Source organism: Orycteropus afer, unplaced genomic scaffold, assembly GCF_000298275.1.
Source record: "Orycteropus afer afer isolate SDZICR_OR568_19922 unplaced genomic scaffold, OryAfe1.0 scaffold00020, whole genome shotgun sequence".
In the NCBI taxonomy this organism is placed as follows: Eukaryota; Metazoa; Chordata; class Mammalia; order Tubulidentata; family Orycteropodidae; genus Orycteropus; species Orycteropus afer.
Window position 1 is genome coordinate 2,427,114 of NW_006921607.1, and position 21,775 is coordinate 2,448,888.

The 21,775-nt window shown below is 45.4% G+C and overlaps 2 protein-coding genes and 5 non-coding genes across 7 annotated transcripts; 1 reads left to right on the plus strand and 6 right to left on the minus strand.

Annotated features, from left to right (window-relative positions):
- The first annotated feature begins 4,951 nt into the window (after window positions 1-4,951).
- Window positions 4,952-11,753, plus strand: IDH3B (isocitrate dehydrogenase (NAD(+)) 3 non-catalytic subunit beta). The gene is made up of 12 exons (XM_007960015.2): window positions 4,952-4,987; window positions 5,087-5,167; window positions 5,309-5,407; window positions 5,506-5,626; window positions 9,327-9,387; window positions 9,475-9,607; window positions 9,710-9,843; window positions 9,936-10,038; window positions 10,309-10,455; window positions 10,687-10,781; window positions 10,902-10,962; window positions 11,667-11,753. Exons 1-12 carry the CDS (start codon window positions 4,952-4,954, stop codon window positions 11,751-11,753), a joined length of 1,158 nt encoding a protein of 385 aa, XP_007958206.1.
- A 427-nt stretch (window positions 11,754-12,180) lies between these two features.
- Window positions 12,181-19,677, minus strand: NOP56 (NOP56 ribonucleoprotein). The gene is made up of 14 exons (XM_042783590.1): window positions 19,654-19,677; window positions 17,685-17,766; window positions 17,138-17,292; window positions 16,958-17,047; window positions 16,470-16,584; window positions 15,699-15,860; window positions 15,365-15,563; window positions 14,824-15,011; window positions 14,590-14,741; window positions 14,334-14,434; window positions 13,832-13,980; window positions 13,506-13,627; window positions 13,185-13,316; window positions 12,181-12,558 (listed from the first exon to the last, which is right to left on the minus strand). The coding sequence occupies exons 1-14, from the start codon at window positions 19,675-19,677 to the stop codon at window positions 12,181-12,183; spliced, it is 2,049 nt and encodes a 682-aa protein (XP_042639524.1).
- Window positions 13,386-13,461, minus strand: LOC122152214. Its single transcript, XR_006164452.1, has one exon. It is a non-coding gene; the product is annotated as a small nucleolar RNA SNORD57 (small nucleolar RNA).
- Window positions 13,711-13,781, minus strand: LOC122152216. The gene has a single exon (XR_006164454.1). It is a non-coding gene; the product is annotated as a small nucleolar RNA SNORD56 (small nucleolar RNA).
- LOC122152219 lies at window positions 14,187-14,271 on the minus strand. Its single transcript, XR_006164457.1, has one exon. It is a non-coding gene; the product is annotated as a small nucleolar RNA SNORD86 (small nucleolar RNA).
- Window positions 15,128-15,258, minus strand: LOC122152217. The gene has a single exon (XR_006164455.1). It is a non-coding gene; the product is annotated as a small nucleolar RNA SNORA51 (small nucleolar RNA).
- Window positions 15,983-16,050, minus strand: LOC122152220. The gene has a single exon (XR_006164458.1). It is a non-coding gene; the product is annotated as a small nucleolar RNA SNORD110 (small nucleolar RNA).
- Window positions 19,678-21,775: the final 2,098 nt, after the last annotated feature.

A 21,775-nucleotide genomic window follows, 5' to 3' on the forward strand; every position in this document is an offset into this window, starting at 1 on the left:
GATGATGGGCTCAAGTATAGCAGGGATTGTGGGGCTGGTGCGGGATTGGGCAGTGTTTCGTTCTGTTGTGCATGGGGTCACTATGAGTCAGAAATGACTCAATGGCACTTAACAACAACAACAACAACAACAATTAGCCTTTTACCATTTCATGGATGCTGGCAAAAATAAAGTTGCTGGGTCAGAGACAAAGGACTTCATTGCCCATGGCCCAGCAATAGGCCTAAGCATAATGTTTCCATTGGCTCCCTCAGTGCCACAGGGACAATGTGGAGGGGCCCAGTAGAAGCTCTGAATGCAGTGGACTTGTCACAGCTGAGGGACATTGTGGTGGTTAAGTTTGTGTGTCAACGTGGCTGGGCCTGGTTGAATGGCTGGGCAGCTGGATGTAGTATTCCCCATGATGAGACTAGTAATCAACTCCATGGTTGAATCTACTGAGAGCAGCTGAGTAGCTGCCGTTGGGTATGTGGTCTGCTTTCTGTATGTATATAAGCAGCAGCTTTGGGAATGGTCTCTAGCTTATGGCACACCTGAAGCCTGCATGTAGCCATGTCATTGTTCAGCAGCCTACCATGCTCTGCCAATCCTGGGACTTTCAATGGACTTGAATCAATGGCCTGACATGGTGTTTGTAACATTGGGACTGTGCCATTTTATTTGTTGACCCTGGGATCGTTAGCCTCAGCAGCCTGTAGTTGCCTGAGTGAAGAGATGCCTCTAGCTTCAGTGGGCTGGGAGCAAGAGGCAGAGCTGAAGCCCAGGGTCGAGGGGCTTTCACATAGCCCCTAGAGCCTGGTACTTTGAACTCGGACGTCTAGCCTTCCAAACTGTAAGAAAATAAACTCCTGTTTGTTCAAGCCATCCCATTGGTGGCCTGTTTCTGTCAGAGCAGCACTAGGTACCCAGAACAGACACTGAGCTTGGGGAACTCACCTCTTTTATAGCAGGAAGTAAGCAAGCATATTCTTCGTCCTGAAGGAAGATACTATCTCATTCCTTGAGGTTGCTCACTGCAAATGCAAGCCTGAGAAAAGTCCCTGGCAAGGCCTTGCATTCTTGGCATTCCCTGCAGGAATGTGCAAGGATAGTGTGGGACTGCTTCTCCCAATAGTACCTATCTCAGGGATGTTTCCCATGTCCACTTCTGGGCGATGGCTGCTTCTGTCTCTTTTTACAAAGTCCTGCTTCTCAGTCCTGATGCCCAAAGTGGATGATGGCCAAAGCAAAGATAAGAGAAGTCCAAGATTGTTTAAGATCTCAGATGCAAACATCTTAAACACAGTATTATCAAATCAAATCCAGCAGTATATTTAAAGAACAATATCTCATGACCAAGTAGGCTTTTCCTAAATATATAAGAAAGCCTCAACATTTGGAAGTTTATTACTATATTTTAGCAGTCAAGGATAAATTTTATTCAATTAGAAAGTAGTTATGAGCCAGGAGCTGACAAAAATGACAAAATCCTACCCTTCATGCATTAAAATATTCATAGCAACTCTGTTCACAGTAACCCCAAATTGGGAACTTCCCAAATGTTCATCAGCAATTGAATGGATAAATAAGCTGTAATATATACATAGAACGGCACAGGACCAGGCAGTGTTTCGTTTTGCTCTGTTTGGGGTCATTAGAGTCAGAGCCCACTTGACAGCAGCAAACAACATACTCACACTACCGAATACTACACAGGAGTGAGAACGAATAAGGTCTGTTGCCAGCAGCGAAGAAGGGGAAGACCCTCAACAACATGGATTGATACAGTGGCTGGTGGGCTCAAGCACAGCAAGGATTGGAGGCTGGCGCGGGAGTGGGCAGTGTTTCGTTTTGTTGTACATAGGGCCACTGAGTTGGAGCTGGCTTGACAGCACCTAACCACCACCACACAGGCAGCAACAGGGGTGAGTCTCACAAGTAACACTCAAGTCAGACACAAAAGAAACATGTGGTTGCATTGATAGGAAGTTTAGACCAGCCAAATCAATTTCTGATGATAGAAGTCAGGAGAGTGGTGACCACTGGGGCACAGTGACTGGTAGAGCACATGGTAGGGGGTGGAGGGCTTCTGGGGTGCTGGTTGTATGCTGTGTTTTGATTTGATTGCTGGTTACAAACCAAAAACCAAACCAAATTCACTGCCATAGTCAATTCCGACTCATAGCGACCCCCTTTGGGTTTCCAAGGATGTATATCTTTATGGAAGCTGACTGCCTCATATTTCTTCTGCTGAGCAGCTGGTGGGTTCAAACCACTGACCTTTTTGTTAGCAGTCAAATGCCTTAACCATTACATTGGCAGAGCTCTTTTGCTGGTTACAAAGGCATGCTTAATTTCTAAAAATTCAATGAGCTATACATGTAGGTGCTCTTTTCTTTGTATGTTGTGTTTCAGTAAAAGTTTAAAAAACATTACAGATGGTTGTCCAGAAGGAAAATAAGATGTGAGGTCAGGATGGTGGACAGAGCAGGTGCTACAGCCAATCTTGCCCATACCAAGTCTGGGAAAGACCTATCTCCCACTTTTTGCTCCTCAGAGATATTTGGAGGAAAAAAATGGTAGTGAATTATTATATTAGCAATGTGAACACTGGGACTAGGGAGCAAAGAGAGAACAAGATGATGCACTCTGTTTTTGATTTGTTTCAGAGGGTATATAAGTGAAGATGGACTAGGTTGTGTTAATATGATATAGTAACGTATTGTATTAACAATAATGATATTAGTTATAGCCTTCTAGTTATATAAATCTACATCAAGTCAATTCCAACTCATAGTGACCCACAGTTTCCAAGGCTGTAAATCTTTGCAGAAGTAGATTGCCTCATCCTCCTTCCGTGGCACAGCTACTGGGTTCCACCCACCGACTTTCTGGGTAGCAGCCAAATGCCTTAACCACTGTACCACTGGAGCACCTTTTTTATTTCTATATAGCACTTTTCATTTGTTCAAGGCTGTTCTACATTTTTATCTGATGTAATTTCACTCTACTACTCTAGTGGAGAATTCCCCACCAGAATCAATGCAAAGAAGGGGGTACAATGTCTGTGCTTGGTCCCCAAGATTAGAACCACTGTACCCCCTCCCTTGGTCTGGGAGAATACCCGGCTACTTTTTGGATTGATGAGGTATACAAGTGATGTACTTATCCCACACAGAACCTAGCTAATGGTTCTTAAATTTCAGTGTGTTTTATCTGGGAGAGCCTGTGAAAAATGTAGGTCCTCAGAAAGTAAAACACCAAACTACCTTATGACCCGGAAATTCTAATTCTAAGTATATATTGAAAAGAACTGAAAACAGATGAACAGAAACTTGTACACAATGTTCATTGCAACATTATTCACAAAAGCCAAAAGGTAGAAACAACTCAAGTATCCATCAAGAGATGAGTCAATAAACAAAATGTGGCAAATCCGTACAATGAAATATTATTAAACCATAAAGAGAAACAAAGTTCTGATATATGCTACGACATGGAAGAAGCTTGAAGACATTATGCTGAGTAAAATAAGTCAGACACAAAAGGACAAATATTGTATGATTCTATTTATACGAAATATCTAGACAGGCAAATACATAGAGACGAGTTTATTTGTTGTTAGCAGGGGCTGGAGTCTCTGGATGGCACAAACGGTTAAGTGCACAACTACTAAGTGGAAGCCCGGTGATTCTACACCCACTTAGAGGTATCTTGGAAGAAAGGCCTGGTAATCTGCTTTTTAAAGGTCACAGCCTTGAAAACCCTATGGAGGGCAGTTCTACTCTGACACACATAGGGTCACCATGAATCAGAAGCCACTGGCTTAGAAAATCTTGCTGTCATTTTGTTTTTTAGAGGTGTGACTTGCAAACAGTACCATTCTGGAATTTGAGGAGAAAAAAAAAAAAAGATCTGAAATCTCCCTTGTAACACTTACATGCTTGAACTGATTTCTGGCACTATTTCTGGGCCTCCTCAGGAGAGTTCAAGTCTGGGAATCACCATTAGGGAAACAATCATCACAGCAAAGAATTAAGACCATACAGGAAAAAAAAAAAAGCAAAAACCAGAAATGGTAGTTACCAATAATTGGGCAAGGTAGGAGGCTGAAGCTCTGGTGGTGTAGTGGCTCAGGCATTTGGCTGCTAACAAGAAGATGGGTGGTTGGAAACCAAGCATCCACACCATGGGAGAAAAGGTTGGGCATTCCTACTTCCGTAGTGATACTGCCTCGGAAACCCAAGGAGGGGTTTCCCTATGAGTCGGGGCCGACTCGGTGGCAAACAACAACAACATGCTTCCACAAAGATTCATAGCCTTGGAAATCCAGGGGAGGTCCGAATCAAGTGGATGGCAGTGAGTCGAAGCCGCGGAAGGAGAAACCTGGTACATATCTCCTATGAATTGTGTGTCGTGTTTTTAACGCCTCAGTGCCTGGCAGTATCTGTTAACAACATGACAAATATGTAGCAACAAAAACATTAAGAAAAGGAATAGATTCTTCAGTCTTGTTACTCAACTTACTAAATTCAGGCCCTTGTTTGATAACTATGAACTCTCCTATTGTCCTTTAATGCCATTTTTAAGTTTCAACATAAAACTCAAATTCACTGCCCTCTAGTCGGTTCTGACTCACAGCGACCTCTCCTTGAATTTCTGAGGCAGTATCTTTACGGAAGTAGATTGCCCAGTGTTCCTTTCATGGAGTGGCTAGTGGATTTGAACTGCCAACCTTCTGGTTAGCAGTCAAATGCCGTAGGCACTACGGTGGAGGTAAATACAGAAAAAAAAAAACAAACAAACAAAAAAAACAGAAGAAGATAAATGAGATGGCCAGCGAGGAACTGCAAAGACGATCCAAAGAGTAGAGGGAGCCCCACCCACCGCCTTAAGACGGGCCGGAAATCCGAGTATTCAGCCACACCAACTTCAGGCGTCACTTCCCGCGCGACTACCTGCGAGGGAGATCATGGCGGCGTTGGGCAGTGTCCGCTGGCTGACCCGAGTGAGGCCCGGGGGTTTCTAAGTGGGCAATGTCACTGCAGTATTCGGGATCTGGAGGGGCCTGAGGCCTGGTCTCACAGGCTTGCTGTCTCTCTTGCAGGCGTTGGTCGCCGCCCCGAACCCTGGGGTATGGAGGGACCTGGGCACCTCAGCTACGTCGTGCGCCGCTTCTCGGAGCCAGGTAAGCGCGAGGCTTGCCACCGTGTTACTCCGAACTCTCTCACCTCTTCGCCGCTCCCTCCACCAGCTTCTCCCCACCTTCCCCTGCTCCCCAGAACCCCCACTCGTGCTGTCGCTCATGCTATGCTGACTCCGCTCCCAGGCCGAGGACGCGAGGGTGGAAGGCGCCTTTCCCGTGACTATGCTGCCGGGAGATGGAGTGGGACCTGAGTTGATGCATGCCGTCAAAGAGGTGTTCAAGGTGAGTGGCTTTTGGGATCAGTCAGTCGAGGATAGGGTGAGTTGGCAAGGGTTTTGACTCGACCTTGATCCAGTACGTTTTGGGACCTGCCCCTGCAGGCTGCCGCCGTCCCGGTGGAGTTCCAGGAGCACCACCTCAGTGAGGTGCAGAATATAGCATCTGAGGAGAAGCTGGAACAGGTGCTGAGTTCCATGAAGGAAAACAAGGTGGCCATTATTGGTATGTGTCCTCTTCCATCCTCCCCTTGTGTCATTTTAAAATGAAGTGAACGAATGTTTATTAAGCCCCCTTCCTCACACACTGATACGTTAACTTCCCAGGGCCCCCACCACGGATTTGTGCGCATTTATTCCTTCCTGTTGGTTGGGCAATCTACTTCGGTAGTGATACTGCCTCGGAAACCCAAGGATGCGTCACGATGAGTCAGGTCTGACTCAACGGCACATAACAACAACATTGGGAACCCAGGAGTGAATGTAGGAAGGCTTTAAGGGGTTGGAGTTAGCCATCCAGTCCTCTTAATAGGTTTTCTAGAATGCTGCTTTTCTTCCATCTTCTCTTGTGTTTCTTCCATCTTCCCTTCTGCTTCTACATTTTAATCTCTTTATTGGATTTCTGGGCTTCTGGTTCTGCCCTTGCAGACCATCTTCCACATCTTTTCACTTGGAAAGACCAGCTTGACTTTGCCAGGCCCAACCTTAGCACAGGAAAAAGTAGGTCCTTTATAAATTGGCTCTCAGCTTTTTTGCCTTGTTTTCCGTGACATTTATTCGGTGTTTTGGCCACACCAGACTGTGTTAGTTTCTAAATACATGTACTATTTTGATTCATGCTGTTTCCTCTGCCCAGAATGTTTTTTTTCTTTGCTGCCACCTATCAGAGTATAACTCATTGTATTAGTTTTCTAGGGCTGCTGTAACAAGTCACCACAAACTTGGTGGCTTAAAATAACAGAAATTTATTCTCTCATAGTTGTTGGAGCCAAAAATTCAAAATCAAGGTGTTGGCAGGGGCATGCTCTCTCCAAACTTTCTAGAGAAGAATCCTTCCTTGTCTGCTCTAAATTCTGGTGGCTTTTGGTGTTCCTTAGCTTGTACATGCACTACTCCAGTCTCTGCATATGTCTTTATGTGGCCTTCCCTGCTTTGTATCTATGTCCGCTTTTATAAAGACTTGTCATTGGATTTAGGGTTCACCCTACTCCAGGTTGATTTCATCTTGAGATCCTTAACTTGATTACATCTATAAAGACCATCTTTTCCATGAAATGTCACATTTATAGGTTCTGAGTTTAGGACATGAACATATCACTTGGGTATAGCAAGGATTGTGAGGATGATGTATGACCAGGCACTGTTTTATTCTGTTGTACAGAGAGTTGCTAAGAGTCAGAGCCAACTTGACAGCCCCATCAACAACAACATTAAATGTACTCCAGTCTGCCCTCTGGTCCCCCAAAACTCAGGTCTTTCCAATGTCTAAAACACCTTTACCCAATCCCAGTGTCTCCAGAATCCTCAACTCGTTATAATATCACCTATTACCTTCTTTCTGAATCTAGACTTTTTCTGTTTTGTGCCTCAGAATTCTTCCTGTCTTTACCCATTACTCAATTTCAAAACCATATGCACACATTTAGGTATTTGTTACATCAGCATCCCACTTCCTGGTACCAAAATCTGTACTAGTTTCTTGGGGCTGCCGTAACATATCACCACAGATTTGGTGGTTTATACCAATAGAAGTTTATTCTGTCACAGCTCTAGAGGCCAGAAGTCCAGAATCATGATGTAACGGTCACATTCCCTCAGAGAGCCCTAGGGAAGATCCTTTCTTCTGTCAGCTTCTGGTAACTCTTGGCATTCCTTGGCTTATAGATGCCTCACTCCAATCTCTGCCTCCATCTTCCCCTGGCTGTCTCTCCTTTGTGTCTCTTTCCCCTTGTCATTAGACTTGGTATTGAATTTAGGAGCCCTGTTGGTCAAAGTGCTCAGCTGCAAACCAAAAGGTTGGTGATTTGAACCCACTACCCACCCTGGGAGGAAAATGTGGCACTCCGCTTCCATAAAGATATACAGGCTTGGAAATCCAGTGGAGCAGTTCTCCTCTGTTCTGTAGGGTTGCTTTTAGTTGAAGTAGACTCAGTGTAATGGTTTTTGTCATTGGATTTAGTGCTTACCCTAATCCAGGATGATTTAATCTTGAGATCCTTAACTTAATTGCATTTGCGAAGACCATTTTTCTAAAGTCACGTTTATAGGTTCTGGGGGTTAGAACATGATTGTATCGAGAGTCACCCTTCAATCCATTATACTCATTTAACATGAGGTCCAGCTGAAATGCCAGCCTTCCTGTGAAACTTCCTGATATTACTAGAGGGAATTTCTTTTCTGTATTTTTATATACTTCTTTAATACCTCTCTTATGGATTGAATTGTGTCCCTCAAAAATATGTGTTGTAAATTCTAACCTCTATGCCTGAGGGTATAATCCCATTTGGGAATGGATTGTCTTTGCTAGGTTTAGGAGATGAGATTTTTACACGATGTGTCTTGAGTCAATCTCTTTCGAGATAGCAGAGAGTTTAAACATGCAAGAGAAGCAGAGATGGGGGAGGATTGATGCCCAGCCAGTTGTAGCTCTCCAAGGAACCAGAAAACAAGCTGAAGAGAGTAGAACCTTCCCGAGAGCTAACAGGGAAAGCTACATCCCAGGGCCGGTGCTCTGAATTCAGATTTATAGCCTCCTACACTGTGAGAAGGTTAGCTGTTTAAAACCACCAGCTGTTCTGCAGAAGGAAGATGGGGCAGTCTACTTCTGTAAAGATTTTCTGCCTTGGAAACCCAACGGGGGTTGCTATGAGTCTGAATCAACTTGATAGCAGTGGGTTTGGTTTTTGGTAAACTGTGAGAAGATAAATTTCTGGTTGTTAAAGCCATATACTTGTGGTATTTCTGTTGTACCAGCACTAGATAATTAGGATATTCTCCTATGGGATTTATCATGTCTTTCACGTCATCTGTTTGCTCCTGGAGGGCAGGGATTGTGTATTTTTTTGGTTGATGGTCCTATGCCTGGCATATGGTTGATATTCAGTTAAGTATTGGTTGAAAAAAAGTCACATAGGTAGAGAAAAATCAAGAAAGGTCACAGATCCCTAAGCATTGTTTTTCAAAGTATTATTAATAAAGGCTCTGCTTGGTAAACATGAAAAAATTCATGTCCTCCATTAAGGTCATTTTGAAGTTTCAGCCCTGGCTTTGAAACAGTTCTCAATTCAGTCATAGCCAAGGAGGTGGAACCAGACAGACCTGAGTTTTCAGAATTTAACTGAACAGAAAAAATAATGGGTTGAAGTCCTGCAGGAAACTTAATCTCCTTCTTAGAAAACAAGGCAGCATATGAGTCACACAGCAACCAAATCTCTTGCCTGTTGGATTTTGAGCAGAGTCAGAAGCAGCAGGACCCTGCTTAAAGTTGGGAGCCAACCTCATGAATTTGAGTGTGTCTCACTCTCCACAGTCCTGCCAATAAACCATTCTCCACATCAGGCTACTGAAAGGGCTCACTGTGCATCTTCCAAATCTCTTGTCCTAGGGCTTCAACCTTAATTTTTTCCTGTTCCAGTTATTGTGCTGGTTCACACAAATTTTAACCATTTGGATTGGTTCTGGTTTCACTTTGTTGATCATGAATGAACCAGTTTGAAGCCCTGGTTTCAAACTAAATAGATGTAAAGCAGTGGACAAATTGTTTTTAACTACATCATTATCCTTTGTGTCTTGACCCAGGGCCATTTAAGGGTCAGTGATTTGGAAGTGGGAGATGCGGAATCTAGGTTATGTCATATCTCTGAAGGGACTGAATACTGGCCTGGGTTAGCCTTTGTCTGACACTCTCCTTCTGACTCTTTATGAAGGAAAGATCCACACGCCGATGGAATACAAGGGGGAGCTAGCCTCCTATGACATGAGGCTGAGGTAGGTGGTAGGGAGGGACAGTGGGTCAAAGGGGTACTGGGGCAGTAGGTACAGTGCTGCTGCTGATCTGCCCCCCCGCCCCCACAGGCGTAAGTTGGATTTGTTTGCTAATGTGGTCCATGTGAAGTCACTTTCTGGCTTTAAGACCCGACACAACAATCTAGACCTGGTGATCATTCGAGAGCAGACGGAAGGGGAATACAGTTCTCTAGAACATGAGGTGAGGCCCCAGAATTGAGGGTGAGCGTGGAGGTCGGAGAGAGACCTAGCTTTTTCCTCTCTTCCTTCCTAGTCACTCAGCTGCTTCTCTCTTCTCACCCAGAGTGCGAAAGGTGTGATTGAGTGTTTGAAGATTGTCACTCGAACCAAATCTCAGCGGATTGCAAAGTTTGCCTTTGACTATGCCACCAAGAAGGGACGGAGCAAGGTCACAGCTGTGCATAAGGCCAACATCATGTGAGGGACATGGCTTCATGTGGGGTGGGTTCTTGGGAAAGTAGTTTCCTGTACTCACTTAACTGAATTTGTTCCCTTTGGCCTGTGGACAGGAAACTTGGGGATGGGTTGTTCCTGCAGTGCTGTAGAGAAGTTGCTGAACTGTACCCCAAAATCAAGTTTGAGACAATGATCATAGACAACTGTTGCATGCAGGTGAGGCTCTTGGTGTTCTGGGACGGTGTGGAGTGGGATTCCCTTCCCTTCTTCATGCCCACAAGGAGCACTGGTGGCAAAAAGTTGGCAATTCAAGTCCACCAGCTGCTTCACGGGAGAGAGATGTCTGCTTCCATAGATTTACAACTTTGGAAATTCTGTAGAGTGGTTCTGCTTTTTCTTATTGGGGTGCTATGGGTTGAAATTTGACTCAGTTCCAGTGGGTTTGGTGGGTTGTTTTTTCCTCCATGCCTCACATCTTATCCCCAGCTGGTGCAGAATCCTTACCAGTTTGATGTGCTTGTGATGCCCAATCTCTATGGGAACATTATTGACAATCTGGCTGCTGGCCTGGTTGGGGGAGCTGGTGTGGTTCCTGGGGAGAGCTACAGTGCAGAGTATGCAGTCTTTGAGACGGTGAGCGAGGTTGCTTCTTCCCTAGCCTTCTGCATGCCCTTTGACTTCTGATCTCCCCTAATGCCTCCTCACCAAGGCCATCTCCTCCTCATTCCCCTTCCCCATAGTTTTTCTCTTCTCAGTGACCTTGGCTTGCCCTCCCTCTGATCCCAGGCTCGCTCCTGTGCTTTGCTTTGATCTCAGCCTCTCCTTAATATTTCCCCCGTGACTGGCCTGCCTCTTTCCCAACAGGGTGCCAGACATCCATTTGCCCAGGCAGTCGGCAGGAATATAGCCAACCCCACAGCCATGCTGCTGTCAGCCTCCAATATGCTGCGGCATCTCAAGTAGGCTTGTGGGAGGTTTTGGGGAGGAGGTTGGGTACTGTCCCCAGAGCATACGTGGGGGAGAAATGGGGATGTTCTGGTGACAAGGGTGGTCTCAGTGTCTTCTGTCCACGTTCACAGTCTCGAGCATCACTCCACCATAATCGCAGATGCAGTGAAGAAGGTGATCAAAGTCGGCAAGGTAAGTTTAGAAAGGCTCAGGGTCTTGGCACTGCTCTCTGGGGAACCTGAACTGAGGCTTCCTTTTCCTCCAGGTCCCCAGAACATCTGCTCTCTGATTCTCTCAACTCTCCCAGAGCTCTTCCCTTCCTTTTCCTTGGCTGTTTCATCTTTTGGATCTGCTTTGCCACTAGTTTCCATCTGCCATTCCCTCTTTTCCTGCTCTATCCACTGCCCCTTTGGTGGGCTTTGTCTTAACCTACAATTTTGCAGCTCTTTATTTGGGGGCAGGGGATAGGAGTGGGGTGGAGGGAGGGAGGGAACAGGTAGGAGGAAGCACTAACTTCATCTTTTGTACACTTGGAAGTCCATCCTCATTCCATTCTCCTGCCATCTTTTCCTTCCACCTGGTCCTTCTCCGAGTTTCCTCCCCAGTGGCTTCATCCCTGATTTGCATTTCCCCATCTCACTTCATGCTTCATCTACCATCCTGCACGGGCAGCAGCACAGCTCCACGCTCTGGCCCCCAGAATGGCCGAGTTGGGAGTGTGCTGGTCCAGGGCAGGTCCATGCTTACAAGCCTTCCCATTCCTGCAGCATCTTTCTGGCCTTCTGTTATCCTCTTGGATCATTGGAATCAAGGGTTTCCATGATCACACTGCCTCTACCCCCACTTCATGGGCTCTCTTCTCTTCTTCCCCGCCACATTGCTGGTGGTGGCTGTAGGTGCGGACTCGAGACATGGGCGGCTACAGCACCACATCTGACTTCATCAAGTCTGTCATCGGCCACCTGCACCCCCATGGGGGCTAGAGCCCTTTATTTCTTCCAACCTCACAAGGACCATGCTACTTAACACATCCCTTCTGCACATTGGACCAGACTTAGACAGTGGACCATAAATCACCCTTCTGGGCAGAGCCTAGATTGTCCTGGGTCTGGGTTCCTTAGGAACTGTTTTGGGTGATGGGTTCGTTAGGGATGGGGGCTCAAGCCACAGACATCATGACCATTCTCCCCCACAGGTTCGAACCTCTGACATGGGTGGTTATGCCACCTGCCACGACTTCACTGAGGCTGTCATTGCTGCCCTGCCTCGCTAATAATCCTGCCTGCACCCATGTAAGGTGCTCAATAAAACACATGTATCAACTTTTATGAATTTTTGCTTTTATTGGGACATGGGTTGGGAAATGCCATCATGTGTATACCACCCCACCCCCACCCCACTATGTCTATTCTAGTCTTCCTGGGGTAGTTTTTTTAATTTTTTCTTTTTCTTAGAGCTACTGTTCTTACTGCTAGCAGCCTCTTCAGGTCCACTGCCAACAAGCTCCTCCTTGTGAGAGAGTTTCTTCTTTTTCTTTGGGACACTTGTGCTGTTAGCTGCTACTTCATGATCACTAGCTGGTTCCTCTTTGGGGAAAGATTTCTTCCTCTTGGGTAAACTTGTGTTGACAGCCATCTCTTCAAGATCATTACTAACCAACTCCTTAGAAAAAGATTTCTTTTTTTTGGGTTTGGGGAGAGCAGAGCTAGATGTGTCTTCCATTCCATTCTCCTGTGGAGCCTCCTGGAGCCTTTGCTTTTTCTTCTTTTTGGGTCTTTCACCTGCCTCCTGAAGAGGAAGGAAAAGGGCACAAGAGTAATGTTACCTACTGAGTGAACACTAAAAAAGTACCAACAGGTAAGGAGTTAGGGAAGAAAGACTTGTGGAAACACTTGGAATCACCCATTGTTCCTGGGATGTTAATTTTACAGGTATGACTTTAGAAATTTACCCAGAGAAATTATCTAAACTCACTGCATAACCTATTTTAAAAAAAGAAAAACAGCATGCTGGGTGAAATGAGCTGGCAGAGTAGAATCCCCTACCATCCTGCCAAATTCTAGACATGCCCTGAAATATTTAACAAACTGGGCATCTCCTGCCCCTATCCCTATTGTAAAAGGTACCACCCACCTCTAGGCATTTCTGAGAACAAGCAGAGTAGGACTTTACACTATTCCTTGGTTAAGGACTCTTGGAAACAAGTATGTAATCAAGTCCCTGGCTTCTTGAGTGACTTCTATCAGCACATACCTCCTTGCAGATTTAAGAGGTGGTTTTAAATGTCTGTAGTTCTCATTTCAACTCAAAAGTCTAGACTCAAGTCCATGGCTTGATATATCCATCCCATCCTGTTTGGCTGCTGAAAATCCTATAACCTAGGATCTTCACCTGGGGCTAATCTGCCCACTGACCTCGCACTCCTCTGGAGTATTATTTTCTGAAGACATAAGTGCAATTGCAGCCAGTCGTTTCTTTTCCTTTTTCAAGCGTTTCTTCTCCTGTTTCTCCAGCTTCCTAGCAGTCTCCACAGCCGCTTCCTCTGCCTGGCCAGAAAAAAAGTGCTGAAAAGGTTTGGAAGACCCATCTCTCTAGGCCTCCCTCCTGTTCATATTGGATCAGGCTCATTAAATCAGTTTTTTTTTTTGCCTCCACTTTGTAAAGTCAGACTAAGATAGTTCATCACCTCCAACAGTCAGCTGTGGTTCTCCCAGCCCAGCAAAGCCCAAACTGACCTGAACCATTGCCTCTTTCATGACATCCAGATTCTTTCGCGGAACCTCTCCAGTCTCATAAAAGGACAGTCGCTCCTCGACTTGCTCTCGAAGCTTTTCCCCAAATACACTTGTGGGCACCTCTGCATGTGTGTGGGTAAACAAAGCCTATCAGCTCCTGAAGAGAGAAACTACCCACCTGCTAATATTCCCTTTACCCTCAGCTTCACTCAGACCCAAAGTATCAACACTCACTGAGTGAACTGCTGTTGACGAAAAATACTGACATCATTGTAGAAGCTAAGGTAGTTGTCTGCCTCCCGTCCCTCCCAGGCCACCCTTCATACCTGAGAAACAATCAATTCGTGAGGCAATACTGCATTTGTTTGCCAGGTATCGAGAGATGCGGCCTTTGTTCTTGGCAGCTGCTCGGCCAATGAAGGTAGAGTGGAAAATGAGTCCATATTTGGGGGTATTACCCCTTGTCTTCAGGGCTCTGAGAGAATATTCAACATTAAGATCAAAAATTTCAACTGCAGTAGCCAAAGCAGCTCCTTAGTTCCTGCTTTCCCAAGTCACTTGAGTCTTAGGTTGGGACTGGTTCCACCCTCACCCTCATGCCAACCCACAGCTCCCAGAGGCAGGGGCAAGGCATCTGATGTCGCTGACCTGGAAGCTTGGTCCCTTTTGCTGGGCCCTAGGAATCACTCAGACACCAGGACTGGCCATCATCCCCATAATAGAGGCCTGTATAGGTCAGGGGCCCTGGTTAGCCATCACAGTGATCCCTAAACAAGTAGTGGGCACCAGAAGTGGCACCTTTAGGTGGGCAGGTGCCCTCACTGGTACCTGAACAGGGCCTTTTCAGCCCCAAGGATCTGCACTGTGGATGCTGGATACTTGGCCAGGTTGGTAAGGCTGCCAGCATGTGCAATGAGACGTGCACCTACCTAGAAAAAGTCACAAAGGAATCAAAAGCTGAAGTCACTGAACTAACAAGTGTGTAACCCCTGCTCATCTCCTCCCCATCAAACACAACTAGGGAAAGTATGATGGATCAAAGAGTAACAACAATGCAGACACTCCTTAGTGCCTCATGACATACCGCTTCCCCAATTAGCGCTGACAGACTGGGGGCTACTTGGCTCATCTTGGAACGCAGGTAAGTGTGTAAGCTCTGGCGGTATTCTGAAAGAGACACCACGCGACTGGAGAAACTCTCGATGTTTATCAAATCGATGGCAGAGATGTCCATGCCTGGGGGACACCAAGTGTGAATACAGGAACATTCAAAGCCCCACACCTTACTTACAACCTGGCTGCTGGGCTTTGCACTGACCCATGGAGGACCGTGAGGCATCGAGAATAGCCTTAGCCTTGCCCCCATCCATTGTTAGCTCCTCCAGCTTCTCCAACTTGTCTTCATTCAGCTCCTTGCGGTTTCCAATGAATTGGGCAAGGCGACAGTATGTGGTATTGTCGTTCACAATCTTCACCAGCTCTGGAAAGTGATAGCCATACCACTCCCTGCAAAAAGCCATAATCACTCCCTGGACCAGGCACTATGTCTCCAGCAAAACAATAGCTTCAGTCCTCCCCACATCTATTTCCCTGGACCAATCTGATTCAAAGCCTCCTCAATACCATGTTGCCCCATTCACAATACAAACCAGGCACAAGGCCTGGCTGAGGTGTATATGGGGGTACTTTGCTCTGCCTCCTCTTTTTATACAGCCAGTGCAAGAACACAGCCTGTGGTAAGCACAAGGAGGCCTGGCCTCCACCCCACCTGCTTCTTCCCAGACCCGATCTCAGAATGCAAAATTAACCAAATTAGAGGCCAAAGTTCTCACTTTCTGAGGGCTGCCCCTGTACTTTACCTGACACGCATAGAGAAGGTATTTATGTCTTTATCCAGCTGGTCCAGAAGGCTAATGGACTGGATGATCATATTGTCCACCCGGTTCACATTAAACTTAACTTTAGCACGAGAGTAGCTGTGTCCCAGACCCAGTTGGGCTTTACAAGCAGACAGATCAGTCAGACCCTTCACCAGATTATGGAAGTGCAGGCGAACTCCTGGAGGAGGGCAGGACTATGAATGAGCACGGAAGGGCCTTGAGCTGGCTCCCACACCCAGGGGCATCAGGCAAGCAGCTCCCCACCCTCCGGCCAAGATGTCAAGAACGGCTTCACAATGCTAGATGCTCTCACCTCGTAGGATCTCAGCTATCACACCTCCAGTCTGGCAGTTGTACCCTAACTCCTCCTGTATGGCAGCACCAATCTTGGGGTCCCCAACTCCCAAGAGCACTTTCTTCTTTTTGGATGGAAGGTGTGTCTCCAAGAGCAGGCGGAGATCCTCATGAACAACACCTCCAGGTAAAGAATACAGCTCTTATTAACATGCTTTAGGTGCTTACATATAAAAGGGATACTGCCTTATTAAGATGCTGATTAAGGGACAGCATGCTTATACCCCCACTTCCCTTCAGGCAAAGCTCAGAGACATGGAGACATCAGTGACTGCACTCAGGGGATTGACAGATACATGTCATCACTGCAAAGCCTGGCTCATACAGGGAAGAAACAGGGCTCAGGTCCAATAGCATCAGTGTAAAATACATTAAAACTTAAAATATAACCTCCAGCATGATTAAATTATCTTCTTTGCCTCCTGAGGCTTTTTGCTTGCCAAGGTTCTTTTTTCTTGGCTCGTATATATCCCATCAAATAAACGATGCAGTATCGAATTGCACAGTTGACTGGATTAAAGCAGACTGTGGACACAAATGGATTTTAAACCAGGGCCCCATACCCAAGAATCATGTACCACTGCTGTGTCCATAAGAAATAAAACCTACATGCTAGATGTAGCTTTAAATACGTAGTATTAATCTATACCATCACAAACCCCTTAGGAGGAATAATAGTACCAGAATCACATGTTCTATCTCCACTAAAGCTTAGGGATGGCCAACTCACCTTCAGACACAGCATTGGCATTTTCCAAGGCAACTTGGGACGAGGCAAAGGGGCAAAAGGCCACTAGACGGATGATGTTGTGGAACTTGCCCAGATTGAGTACACACTCCTCCACCTGGGATAGGGGAAACAGGATGAGCAGTTTCCTTCCCTTACTCTACAGTGCAGGAAAGCTGAGATTCTCAGCTTTGGACACACACAAAAACCAACTAAAAAGCTTTTGTAACACCGCTGCCTGGTCCCGACCTTTCAAAGTTTTCCTTTAAACGGTATTGTTAAGAAGTTTATTTATTTATTTTAAAAAAACCTCCTAAAGTTATTCTAGCCGTCAATCAAGGCAAGGACCCTTGCTTTAGAGCTTTCCAGGCCCAGTCGCCAACCTCACTCCGCTCAGCCGGCCACGTGGGAGCGCGCGGTGCATGCTGGGTTCTGCCCTGGGGACTCGCCTGGCCACGCTGCAGCCACACAAGCTGACCAATTTCACTCACCTGCGGCAGCAGTAAGCTAATCTCCTCCACCTCTTTCAGCGCCAAGAGCGCGTAGCCGACAGCGTGCTCGAACAGCACGTGCAGCAACACCTGGAACGGGAGCCAGGGCGCTACCATCAGCACGGCCCCAGTGTCCGCCTGGCTCCCGCTCCCAAAGCAGGCCCCGAGCTAGGCCTAGACCCGGGCCCGGCCCAGAGCCTGGGCCCAGGCCACAGCCTTCGCCTTGCCGGCAACCCGCCACCACTCCTCACCATGGCGCCCGCTCGTTGCCCGGCTCGCAATGCGGTAAGTGAGATCTAGCGCGCGGAAGCAGCCTCCGGAGGCCACGCCCTTGCCTGTTCAGCCAATCAGAGGCCGAGGACGGCACCATTTCCGGTCCTCCGAAGGGAGTCTACCGGGATGGTATCGCCTGGAGGGCGGGGGGAGAGTGGTGTTGAGGCGAGTAAGGAGGCTTTTTCCGGCCTCTGCTTCAGCTCGGGCTGGCGCCGTTGCCGGGGATGCGCGCAATGGGGCCGGGCCTTGCAGGCCGCGAAAACGGTTTGAAAAAGCGCTTTTCTGGAAAATAGTCCGAGCCTCATGTTTTGACCATATAAATTACGGGAAACAGAGCTCAGTGAAATCTGGTGTCGGAAGCTCCACATGAAGTGCGGCAACCATTCGTGACGGAAATGGTGGCTGAGCCCATTCCCCTCTTCATCAGTGGCCTTGGGCCCCTGTTCCCACGTACCGCGGGTCCCCCAGCCCGGTTTGCCGTGCACCTTTTCCTCCTTCCCGGACCGGAACAGGGTCTGGGCTTGCTGGCGCAGACCCTGCAGGAAACGTCAGTCGTAGTTTTATTCAGGGTTAAAAACAGTTATACACTTACTGTTATTTTTAATTAGGATGCAAGTTAATAAAGTAGGAAAGAAACGAAACACGTGTTCTTGGGACGATCTCTTTCCCAGCCCCTTTTGCGTAGCTACCTGTTGGTTGCTCACGTGGACGGCCCTAAATTCTTAACACTCAGTTTGCTGCAAGTGAGTTCCACGTTTCATGTTCTTAAGGGCACCTGTTGAGAGCGCACAGAAGACTGTTTTGAAATTATTTTGGCTTTAATAATTAATATTGGGGTTACAAATCCAAACCTGCTTATCCTTAAGTAGCAAGTTTCCTGGTGAATGTAAAAAATATTTTAAGGGAACTTAGATTTCCATAACTATGAACTGCATTTATGAATTTAATACGTTTCATTTTCTTCTTAAGCAATTCAGTTACTTGACAGCCCATTAAATAGAAAAATATGGGCAGTGAATCTTAAAATCTCAATATTGCTTAAAACATGATTACATTCTGTATGCATATCAATTTGTAATCACGATTTTGAATTAGTGCCATTTCATATTTCAAAATGGAATTGCAGAGTTAATCTGTTACAGGTTAAATTCTCTTAAACATAGATATGTAAGATACCAAAGTAAATACCAAATACACTTACTGTTATTTTTAATGAGGGTGCAAGTTAATAAAGTAGAAAAGATGAAACACTAAAGTAAATAGATGATCCTAACATGTAATGGAAAATATTAATGCAACAGCTTTGATTTCCTTCATTACTTCTATATTTAATCCTAAATCTTCTTGGAGATAACAGTTGCTTCTCTACTAGGGCTGCAATTTTGAAACCAGAACTCAGAATCCAGTATGTATTGCAGAATTTACTCAGTGGTGGGCAGTTTTTTTAAAACACATGAAAGAGAATACAGTAAGGGGTAGTGACTTGTAAAACTTTTGTTTCAGCTATCATACATGCACAAAGGTCCCTGGGTAGTGCACAAGATTCGAATACACCCAGAGGGCTCAGAAGAAAGGCCTGGCCGTCTGTTTCTGAAAGATCACAGTAAGTTCTGCTCTGAAACACCGGGTTGCTGTGGCAACTGGTATGTTCTGATACATATATATGTACATTGGAAGGGAGATTGGGCAGTCTACTTCCGTAGTAATACCGCCTCAGAAAACCAAAGAGGGGTCGCTGTGAGTCGGATCCAATTCTACGGCAATGAGTTTGGTTTTTTATATATGTACATATGTACACATTCATGTGTATTAGGTCATATACCTATTTCTGGGTATTAAGTAAGGATATAAAAAACTGAAGAGTCACCCACTGGGCTAAAAGTTAATAACTATAGTCATATTTGGATAGATTCAAGTCTTCTCATTACCAAGTAGTTGTGCTGAAGTAGTTTGTTGATTGTAGAAAAGTGCACTTCAACTAGTATGATACAAATGCTTACAAATAGATGGAGATATAGTATATGTAAATGCCAAATTTACATAACATCCTTTGGCTTCCTCTCTCCCATGGCCCTCCCACATGCTTCCTAACCTTAACCCCAGTGGCATCTCTGCAGCCTGTGATGTTACAGACTATTCATTGCTCCTTGCCAGGTCTTCACCACCAAAGTAGACTTTTGCAAAGCCTTTGGTTTTCCTTTCTTCCAGCCGTCTTTCTCTCCACTACCAGAATGATCTTTCTAGACTGAATATCTAAGCATATTCTAATTGTGAGTGTTCATAGTTCCATGAAGTAAAGGGAAGATTAAGGCTTTGGTTATAATAGAATCACCTGTGGTAGCTCGTTTCCAAAGAAGGCCACCAAGGAACCATGCCTCCTGATATCATGTCTTTGTTAGTCACTTGCTCCTCCCCACACTTACCTGAGCTGGTTCTATGACTGACATGAAGCATTCCAAACCAGGCTTTAACCAGAACTTGGCAGAAGTGATTCTGTGCCATTTCTGTGTTAAAGTAAGACCTGTGGGTGAAGCCATTTTGAATATCCTAGCTTCTGCCATCTGACTGTAGCATGAAAAACCCCTAATCATTTTACCAGAAGGACTGCCTAGTTTAGCCCAGCAACCCACAGAATTTTGAGAAATAATATTGGGGTTTTAAGCCACTAAATTTAGGGATGATTTGTTAAGTAACAGTAAATACTGAACAGAATCAGCAGACTTGGGTTCAAAACCCTAGCTCTGTTACTACTTACCCACAATGTGACCTTAAATTAATCACTTAGCTTCCCTGAGTGTTCATTTCCTCTTCTACAGAATGAAGATTGAGGATTCATTCATTTCTTCAACAAATACTTCTTGAACATCTATTCTAGGCCAGGTAGTGACATAGATATGGTGTTTGGCATGTAGTAGGAACTCAAAAATGTTAGTGGTCTTTTGTCTTGGTCTTCTGACCCTTTATCAACAAATAGCACAATATTTCATATTTTTTTCCAGTTGAATCTCAGTTCTGATTTTCCATCTCTTGCTGTAGAATCCATTGTTTTACACACCCACCTGCCCTGATTAATTTCTGTTACTTCAGCCATTCACTGACACATACAGATAAACCAAAAACCAAACTCACTGCTGTGGAGTTGGACCCAACTCATAGTGACCCTGCTTGGGTTTCTGAGGCAGTATCACTATGGAAGTAAATTGCCCAACCTTCCTTCCAAGGAGTGGCTGGTGGGTTTGAACTGCCAGCCTTCTGGTTGGCAGTCAAGTACCTTAGGCACTATAGATCATCTCTAAACTTCACTTTCACATGTCAAAACAGTTACGTATTCCCCTTTTCAAATGCCAGTGGCAGTAGACAGGCACTTTCCCGTTACTGTGATTTATTTATTGATTAAATGTTGGAACCTGGAAAATATGTTCAGTGTGCAAACTTATCAATTACATGTACTCCTCATTTAACAACCATCTCATTATCTAACATTTGGCATTTACAACAATTGTAAAAAACCTGCTCTCCAACTATTTTGCACATTAACATACCAAAAAAAAAAAAAAACCAAACTCACTGCCTTCAAGTCAATTTTGACTCACAGTGACCTCCTTTGACTTTCCGAGACAGTAAATCTTTACGGAAGTAGATTGCCCAGTCTTCTTTCTGCAAAGTGGCTGGTGGGTTTGAACTGCCAACCTTCTGGTTAGCAGTCAAATGCCTTAGGCACTATGCCACCAGAGCTCTTTACATTAACATATATCTACTAATAATGCTGAGGTACGAGGCGATAGTAATGCTGGTTATGATGGTTAAGGTTATCTTGGCTGGGCTTTAATTCTCACTGGTTTGGCAGTTGTATAATGATGTAGTCATTCTCCATTTTGTGATCTGATGTAGTCATCCTTCATTTTCACATAACACTGATTTTTACATAATGACCTGGTCTTTGGAACCTCCCCATGTTGGAAGTGAGGAGTAGGTGTATTGTCATTTCTGGTTTGAACAGTCTTGTTCAGGTAAGAGTCATTTAGATTTCCTCTCTCTTCCTTGTTCCTCTAAAATGGCAGTCAGTTTATGAGAGGGTTCAAGTCTTTGTGCTCAGGTTCTGTTGCTGTGTCCTGGGATTGCAGTTAATCCCTGCTGGAGGATGGCTGCTTTGGACAGGTTCCTGGGCCTGTACACTCTGTCTTCTGAGATGTGCTGATCCCAGCCAGATGCTCAAAATCTGAGTTTCTTTACTGCAGGCTTCTGTTGGTTTCATCCTGTTTTGGCACTCATGAATTCCTTCATTGAGGCATGTATAATCTTTGTGATCACTTGCTTGCCACATGTAGACTGTGGGGACCAGGCTTACTACCAGACGGCCTTTTATCCTAGCAGTTTCTCACTAATACTGTACTGGTTTACCTGTGGTATGCTGTCAAATATGGGATTTATTGTAGAACAGGGATCAGTGAACTATGATCTTTTACATTTTAAAGGGTTTGTCTTTGCTCAGTTGGCATGACATACTACACAAAAACATTGTTCTACATCCTACTTTGGTAAATA